This window comes from Orycteropus afer, unplaced genomic scaffold (genome assembly GCF_000298275.1).
Source record: "Orycteropus afer afer isolate SDZICR_OR568_19922 unplaced genomic scaffold, OryAfe1.0 scaffold00871, whole genome shotgun sequence".
Lineage (NCBI taxonomy): Eukaryota > Metazoa > Chordata > Mammalia > Tubulidentata > Orycteropodidae > Orycteropus > Orycteropus afer.
The window spans coordinates 582,448-591,673 of NW_006922458.1; the positions used below are offsets into that span (position 1 = coordinate 582,448).

General features: G+C 57.8%; 1 protein-coding gene across 1 annotated transcript in view; it reads left to right on the top strand.

The window, feature by feature from the left end:
• ACOX3 (acyl-CoA oxidase 3, pristanoyl) overlaps nt 1-9,226 on the top strand; it is a 78,717-nt gene that overhangs the window by 55,784 nt on the left and 13,707 nt on the right. Inside the window, 3 exon segments of the mRNA XM_007958200.1 lie at nt 1-112; nt 3,361-3,483; nt 3,750-3,860. The exon segment at nt 1-112 is cut by the window's left edge and continues 3 nt beyond it. Of these exon segments, the coding sequence (XP_007956391.1) occupies nt 1-112; nt 3,361-3,483; nt 3,750-3,860 (346 nt within the window).

The window sequence follows — 9,226 nt, forward strand, 5'->3', positions numbered from 1 at the left end:
GGACGCGAGATCCACGCTTTGGTGTCGGCCGGCAAGCCCCTGGCCTCGTGGACGGCACAGCGAGGAATCCAGGAATGCCGGGAGGCGTGTGGGGGACACGGGTACCTGGCCGGTAGGTTGACTGCCCTGCTCCTCCTGTGTGACTCTGGAGCAGGGCTCTGCAAACTCCAGCCCGAGGGCCAAACCCAGCTGGCCCCGTTTTGTTTCCTGGCTCCAGCCATGCGTGTTTCTCTGTGTGTGTCTTAGTGCTGTTTCTGGTCCACAGTGGCAGATCTGAGACCTTCTGGCATGGAGTGCACAGCCAGAAAGTGTAACACACCCCCCTCTGGCCCCGGACAGAACATGCCTGCCGACCCTGCTCTACACAGAGCCCTGCACGTAATGCCTGGCGTTTCTTGGTGGAAAGTTGGGGAGAATGATGACGTGTGGAGATGTGTGTGATTGCGCCCTTGACAGCTGCACAGCTCCGTCACAACTTTCTGGTGAATGGTGTGGCACGGACACTCTTAGCACTATGTTTGATTTTGAGGAAACCCTTCCTAAGCTTAGAAAAAGGAAGCTCGTGTTGTTGGCAGTGCCTGGTATTGAGGCAGCTGGCGTGTGGTTCAGAGAACAGGCAGCCAAGTAGTCTGTGTTCGGGTCCCCACTCAGCCCTGCACCAGCTGTACAACTGTAGGCAAATTACCTAACCTCTCTGTGCCTCGGTTCCTTGTCTGTCAGATGGGCATAACCGTGGAATACCTACGTCGTGAGTTCGTGCAAGGAGTAGACGAGTTAGTCCATGTGACCTGTGGCAGAGTCCGGTGCACAGCACATGCCCAGTGACCGCTGTCTGCCATCACTGTTATTCTTGTCATTCTCACCATCGCCATTTGTAGCTTGCCTGAAAACGTCCTGTATGACGGCCTTAAAGCGTGGCCACTCAGAGGCACGCATGCATACACACACACACAGCAGGACCCAAGCTCAGTGGACACCTTACACTGTGTGAGCTTGCAGGGTGCTTGCTGACTTTGCGTGATGGCCCCTGACTCCCAGCGTGTGGCCCGGTTACTCTCTGAGGCCCCCCTGCTGGGACACGGGCAGCAATGGCGTATGGACGGTTGTGGACACTCGGCTCCCCCATGTTGTTGCCTCTGTTGCTCCTTACTGGAGGGGTGGGCGCTCGGTGACAGGAAGGCCTCCCCTTTCTGCATCGTCTTGTCTCAGCAGAGCTCTTGATACTTGGTTATTTATTTTACTCACAGAGGCTCTCTGAGCTGTTTCATTGAGTCCCTGTTTTCTGAGTAGAATGGTGGGTCTTATAGCCGTGCAGACAACACAAAGGGTTTAATGGAGATTCAGCACAAACCCAGACACTGGCCTGAGACCAGCCACACTGACGACAGTGAAGCTTGAAGTAGAGCCTTGGTCTTGGTTCAAAATAGCGCTTGGCCGCTTTTTCTCTAAGTCTCTTCATGCTGAGCGCTTTAACGGTGGCGTGGGAAAGCCTTGTCAGCTACTCGGAGGAGAAAGGTCAGGGTGTCAGAGGTGACCACAAGCCCAGTGCAGCCTGGCAGTGTGGCTGCTGAGGACATGCTGGGCTGTCTGTGGTTCCGTGACGGGCTGCTCGTCTGTGTGAGGCGGGGTCCCACCTCCCTGCTGGCTCGTCCCACCTCGTCCTCACAGTGCAGGAGCGCCTGGACCAGGAGGAAGACGTGAGTGAGGGCCTGTCTGGGAGGCGTCCTGTATGAACTGTAGGGAAGAATTAGGGTCTTAACTGGCATGAGGACTACTGGGTGGTACAAGCAGTGCACGCACCCAGCTGCTCCCCACAAGGTTGGGGATGCACATCCTCTCGGGTGCCTCAGGGAAAGGCCTGGCACCCCACTTCTGGGAGATTGGCCGTGGAAGCCCTGTGAGCACACTCAGTGAATTGGAGTTGACTTGATCGTGGCTTCTTTTTACCCCGAATTACCCTGGGTGGTCTTTCCTCAGTGTCCCACATAATGTAAACCACATGCGTGGCTAGGAACTGACAGGTCGGCAGTTCAGACCCACCATCCGCTCTGCCCGGTGGTCTGCTCCTGTAGGAAGTTCCGTCACAGGAAACTGCCTGGTGGGTTCCCTGTCCTAAGGGTGGCTGAGGGTTGGGGTCTCCTTGATGATGGTGCACCACGGCGTACACCAGGCGAGGAGCACCCGGGGGGGTGGGCCTCTGCGTACGCGCAGGAGGCCCGGGTTCGAGTCCTGCCAGTGCCTCTCGCGCTGCTGCCGCCCGTCTGTCCCTGGAGCCTGTGTGTAGCTGTGATGCTAAGGCGTTTCATCGGGGCTTCCCGAGTGAGGGCTACCGGGCAGGGAGGTGTGGCCAGTGACCGCATCACAGTTGAACTGTGATGTGCATGGAGTTGCCGTGAGGCAGGTGACTGGCCCAACTGTCAGGAGAACAGCCGGGAAACGAGCCAATGGCAGATGCTGGAAGGAGGGCCCGCTGGGCTCAGGGTAACGGGGAAGACGAGCTGTGCGCAGAGCGCCGAGGGGCGGGCCCTTGTCGGAGCTACTGAAGAGACTGGGACGGAGGCTCTGCCCAGCGGCTGGACGGGCAGCCCTCTGAGGTGGCTGCCTCCTCCCCGGAGAACATTCTGGCATCTGCCAGGGCTTGGCACCTGGGGGGAGGGCTGCCAGCTTTGCACTGGGTGAGGAGGATGCCGGTGATAAGTGTCCCGAGGGCTGCCGCCTGCCAGGCTGTGCCCAAGTTTCCTGTAAGCCCCTGCCACCTCGATGTCTGTGTTAACCCTTTCAAGACTGAATTATTTTCTGCTTGTAATTCTTTGCTGAAACCAATTATTTTCAGCAGGGGAAGGTATTTTGAACAAAATGAGGGGAGAAAAAAATTTGGAAATGGGGCTTTTGATACAGTTATTAGGTGCCATCGAGTTGGCTCCACCTCATAGCAATCCTGTGTGTTTAACAGCACAAAACACTGCTAGTCCTGGAGTTACTGATTGTAAACACTGCCTGGTCCTACAGTAACTAATTATGATGGAAACAATTAGTGGCACACATATGGCCCAAGGAGTCTCATGTTGGCACTGACCCATTTCTTCAGATTCACACAGATGACAGCATGCACTGAAAGTGGGATAGCAGCTTCCCACTAAACCCCAGAGTGGAAATTGTTGGTGGACACTATATGTCCCACGGGTCATGTGTGGGTTTAAGTTGTAGGAACTTAGATTTCAGAAGGTCCTCAGTTAAGAGCTGGGTTGACTTGAAGCAGGTGGAATGGGCTCCCCTCCTAGGCTAGGCGGGGCCGGGACGTGTAAATGCTCCCACGGTGACAGAGTGATATCCTAAGAGGCAAATGTGACTCCCTTGCAGTGAACCGCCTGGGGGTCCTGCGAGATGACAATGACCCAAACTGCACCTACGAAGGGGACAACAACGTCCTGCTGCAGCAGACCGGCAACTACCTGCTGGGTCTCCTGGCGGCCAGGGTCCGAGGTGAGGCTGGTGGCCCTGGGCTGAGCACTCAGAAGGGGGCCCCCTCCTGGCCCCCTTGGTTAGCTCTGTTCCATGAAGCTGCTCTGTGGGTTATGGGAAGGAAAACCCGTTCCTAACAATGAACGGATCCCTCCTGACGTGGGGCGCCAAGCTGGGAGGGCCCCAGCACGGACCCTGCTCCAAGGGGCGGGGCTGCGTGCCGGCTGCTCCGGGACTCTGGCTGGGGCCCTGCCGGCCCTCACAAGCTTCCCTGGGCTGTGTCCTAGACGGAGCTCACTTTGAAAGCCCCCTGAAGACGGTGGACTTCCTCAAGGACTACCCGGACATCCTCAGTCAGCGCTTCACCGACTCCAGTGGGGGTGGCTGGGATGCCACAGGTGAGTGCTGTGGGGCACGTGGGGGAGGCCGCCATTGCTCACCTGTCCTCACCACCAGGAGGTGTCCTCCGCTGCGTCCCCTGGGGCTGCTGTGGCAGAATCACCACGGGGGGCCGCCTGCACAGAAAGCACGTGCTCGCTGAGGGGGTGCCCCGGGATCAGACACCTGCCTTGTAATCCTGGGGGTGCCTTGGTTCCTTGACTCAGAGATGGTCCTCACGTATGCCTGGCCCTGGATGTGTGTCTCTGTCTGACCCGTGAATTTTATAACTCAGAAGGGATTAGGCTTAGCACCCACACTACTCGGGTTTGATCTGATCAACGTGACAAAAAAAACCCAGTTTCCAAGCATGTTCACGGGTTGTTGTTGTTGTTGTTACGTGCCGTCAAGTCGTTTCCGACTCATAGCGACCCCATGCACAGCAGAACGAAACACTGCCCGATCCCGCGCCAGCCCCACAATCCCTGCTATACTTGAGCCCATCATCGCAGCCACCGTGTCAATCCATCTCGTTGAAGGCCTCCCCCTCTTTCATCGACCCTCCACCCTACCAAGCATGACATCCTTCTCCAAGGAATGGTCCCTTCTGACCACATGACCAAAATAGGTGAGACGAAGTCTGGCCATTCTTGCTTCCAAGGAGCATTCCGGCTGCACTTCCTCCAGGACAGATCTGTTAGTTCTTTTAGCAGTCCACGGTACTTTCAGCATTCTCCGCCAGCACCACAACTCAAAAGCATCAACTCTTCTTCGGTCTTCCTTATTCATTGTCCAGCTCTCACGTGCATACGAGGCGATTGGAAATATCATGGCTTGTGTCAAGCGCACCTTAGTCCTCAAGGAGATATCCTTGCTCCTCAGCACTTGAAACAGTTCCTTCGCAGTTGACTTTCCCAATGCTACACGTCATCTAATGTCCTGACTGCTGCTTCCATTGGCATTGATTGTAGAACCAAGCAACGTGAATTCCTTGACAACCTCGATCTTCTCTCCATTTATTGTGATGCTGCTCATTGGTCCAGTTGTGAGGATTTTTGTTTTCTTTATGTTGAGACGTAATCCATACTGCAGACTGTATTTTTCAACCTTCATCAGTAGGTGCCTTAAGTCATCCTCACTTTCAGCAAGCAAAGTTGTATCGTCTGCGTATCTCAGGTTGTTAATGATTCTTCCTCCAATCCTGATACCACGTTTTTCTTCATATAGTCCAGCTTCTCGGATTATTTGCTCAGCAGTACCCATTGAAAAAGGTACCCATTCCAACTCAGCACCGCACCCCTAGAGGACAGAGTGGAACTGCCCACAGGGTCTCCAAGGCTGTCAATCTTCACAGAAGCAAAGCCCAAACCACACCCACTGCTGTGGAGTCCATTCCGACCCACAGCGCCCCTAGAGGACAGAGTGGAACTGCTCCACAGGGTCTTTGAGGCTGTCATCTTTGTGGAAGCAAAGCCCAAACCACACCCACTTCCTCGAGTCCATTCCGACCCACAGCGCCCCTAGAGGACAGAGTGGAACTGCCTACAGGGTCTTTGAGGCTGTCATCTTTGTGGAAGCAAAGCCCAAACCACACCCACTTCCTCGAGTCCATTCCGACCCACAGCGCCCCTAGAGGACAGAGTGGAACTGCCCACAGGGTCTTTGAGGCTGTCATCTTTGTGGAAGCCAGCTGCGTCATCTTTCTGCCTTGGAGCTGCTGATAGGCTCAAATGCCAGTCTTTCAGTTAGCAGCCGAGCACTTTACCACTGTGGGGCCCGGCTCCTGTTCACAGGTACAGCGTTCAACACATATTGTTAGGGACACAGTTCACTCCATTGCTGTGGCTCCAGCTGGGACGACAGTGGCACTGGGGCCAAATGTGTGGGCTGATTTGTTCCCTTGTTGGTTGGTTGATTTATTGATTTGTTCATGGCAGCTGCCCCGCACCCCCTGCTACAGAGCCCTGCCTCCCCTGAGGCCCTCACCCCTGCTCCCGCAGGGCTGGGGTGCGAGGCCTCTGCTGCTCTGTGCCACCCTGCAGCCTCCGCCATGTGACCCACGCTGCCACCACCCTAGGGCCTTGGGATGTGTTGCTGCTTCCAGTCCTGGCATGTCCTGGCCCCTTGGGCTGCACCCTGCCCCTGATACCACCATTCTCACACACGGGCTCCGTATGCCACCCCATCCTGCAGGCCCCTGACTCGCTCGTCTCCCAGTCTCTGTGACCCATGGCCTTGTCTGCTTACCCACCAGCCCGCTGTGGTGTGAGCATGTGCAGGCTGGAGCTAAGCCTCGAGTTACTGTCGTGTGTAGGCCAAGGGCCGTGGGCTTCCCTGCTTCCTCCCGAGAGGACCTGCCCTTAGGTTGCCAGTCCACGGCCATCGTGTCAGTCCTGACGGGCGGTGGCCTCTGTGTGTTCGATGGAGCTGCCCCACAGGGTCTCCGGTGGCTGATGGTTGGGGAGGTAGATTGCCAGGCTCTCTCCCGAGCTGTCTCCTGGTGGATGGGAACCTCCAGGTTTTCGATGAGTGGCCGAGCGTGTTCACGTGTATACCCCTTGGGCCTCTGCGTTCGTGTCACTCGTATGTTGGGTCTGCATATTGAGTGAACCCTACTGTGTGTGGGTCTAGATGCTGGGGTGCTAGGAAGGCACCCAAGTTCCTGCTCTCTTGTGGGGCTCTTCAGTCTTGATGGACAGGCGGGTGGCAGTCCATCGCAAGGAGCTTGCCGCCCAGGAGCGGGACCCGGCGGGAGCTGTCGCAGGCCAGCACTGGCGGCATGGCCTGGTGCAGATGGGCCGAGCTCTGTTGCTCACTGGAAGGGCGGCAGTTCTAACCCACCCAGTGGTGCTGTGGAAGGGAGGCCTGACGGTCTGCTCCCATGAAGGCCGCATCCTGGAAAACACCCCGGGGCAGTTCTGCTCGGTCCCATGGGGCTGACCAGATGGCAGGGTCTGGTCTGTTGGTGCATTTTGGGTGCTGTGAGCAAGGCAGGGGCAGGCACAGCCTGTCTGGGACAGCCCCTTGAAAGGGCTGATCGTAGGGAGACCGTGGGAAGGGCGCCCCAGAGGGAGGACCCGGCCCTGAGGGGGACAGACCCGGGCCTGCTCTGGAGACGGGAGAGGCAGCGGGGTTGGCACAGTGTGGTCAGGATGGCGCAGGCTGGGCAGGGGCGGTGAGCTAGAGTGGGCACCTCAAGCTCGGGGAAGCTCGGCCCTCATTCCTGTGTGCTGGGAAGGCACCTGTGGTTGGACTGACGGGCTGTGCTGCTCGTCGTGGTGGTTCGTGTTTGGAAGATGTTGGTGCACTGGGGCCGTCGCGTCGGCCCCGACCATGCTGCATCAGAGTTTCCTGGCTTTGGTCTTCACGGAAGCAGGTTGCCAGGCATTTATTCCAAGGTACCTCTGGTTGCACTTAAACTGCAACCTTTGGTCAGCAGCCAAGCGCTAGCAGTTACGTGGGGGTTATGTTAGCTGCTTAGCGCTGCTGAAACAGAGGTACCACGGGTGGGTGGCTCCGGCAGACCGAAGTCGATCCTCTCACAGGTCAGGAGGCGGGAAGTCTGAATTCAGGGCGCCAGCTCTGGGAAAGGCTCGGTCTCTGTGGGCCCTGGGGGAGCTCCTTGTCTCCTTTTGGCATCTGTGGGCCCAGTGATCTCCACGTGTCTTGGCCTCAGTCTTCCCGGGGCCTAGGAGGTTCTCAGCACAGGGAGCTGGGTCCAGAGGACGCGCTCTGCTCCCGGCTCTCGCTGCTTAGTGGTGGGAGGCCCCTCTCTCTCCACTGGGTCTCTCTCCTTTGATCTCTTGTGAGACAGAAACTGATGGGGCCACACCCCAGGCAAACTCCCCTGATGTCAGATCAGGGCTGTGACATGAGTCGGGGTGTGGCCTCCCACCCCAACCCCCTCACGAACGATGGGCTGCGTCATGGGAGATGAGGACATCATCACGCAACAGGCAAACCTCTGCAAGTCACGGTCCAGCCTAGTTGACACGGGGTTTGGGGGACACAGTTCAGTCTGACAGGGGAGGCTGCTTTGGCTGCTCTCTGGAAGCGGGCTGCTGGTGGGAGTCGCTGGTGGCTTGGCCAGGGGGTGGCGGTGGGGAGAGAGAAGGGGACAGATTGGGACATGGCTGGCCCGTCACTAGCCTGCAGACAGCTGTGCCCCTCCCCCCGAGCGCCTCTGCCCAGATGCTTGGACTCCCTCACCTGCACACTCCCGAGGTTGTTGTCATGACCCTCCAGCTGCCTGCTCGGGTACCAGTGGGGGTGGGACCCTCAGGGGGACGTGCCGTAGACCATTCGTGGTGCTGGTGGGGCTGGGACCCACTGGGGACACGTCAGCCCCTCTCAGCGCCGTGCAGGGTCTCTGAGCCGAGGTCTCATCTATGTGGATTTCTCTCAGTTGACCTTTGTGTCAGTTAAGGTTGTAGGTCCACTTGGCTGGGCAGCTGGACGTAGTATTCCCCGTGATGAGACTGGTCATCAACTCCATGGTGGGATTTATTGGAGCAGCTGAGTAGCTCCCTTTGGGATGTGGTCTGCTTCCTGTGGATAAGGAGAAGCCTTGAGGAACGGTCTGAGCTTTTTGGCACCTCTGGATTCTGAACTTGGCTGGGTCTTCATCTCAGTGGTCTGCCACGTTGTCTGCCGACCTTGGGACTGTTTCGGGACTTGAACCAGTGGCTGCCATGTTGCTGGATAAGCTTGGGGCTGTGCTGGTTGACCTGTCGACCCTGGGTTTGTCAGGCTCAGCAGCCTGCAGTGTGCGAGTGAAGAGAAGCCTCCATCTTCATGGGGTGGCAGCAGGAGGCGGAGCTGAAGCCCAGGGTCAAGGGGCCATCGGCTCCTAAGCTGGCACTCTGAACGTGGACTGAAAGCCTCCACACTGTAGGAGAATAGACGCCTGTCTGTTAAAGCGTCCACTTGTGGTATTTCTGTCACAGCAGCACTAGAGACCCAGGGCACCCCTAAGGATTAGGGGACACAGCGGTTGTGCGTGTGCGACCAGCAGTCGGCGGGTGTCTCCTAATGAACGGCCTGACCTGACCCACTGTGGCCTGGTCTGGTCTCCTTTCTGGGAGCTCCCATTTGGGGGCACCTGGGCTCCCTGCCCCAAGGCCCCTGCGCCTGGTGAGGGGTGGGGGAGAGCACGGGCTTGGGGCCAAGGGTCAGGTCTGGGCCTGTTCGCTTCACTCACTGTCCCCTCGCTGATACCACATCTGCCCCTCAGTGACCCCTCCCTGGCATGGATGGCACAGCTGTGCTAGATGGGGGTCACTGCTCATGCCTTGGGGTCCTGAGGCCATGGGGGCCCCTAGATAGTGCTGTATCTGTGCCTCCCCCTGCTGGGGGCGGGGGAGGAGAGGCAGCCACCCAGGGGGCC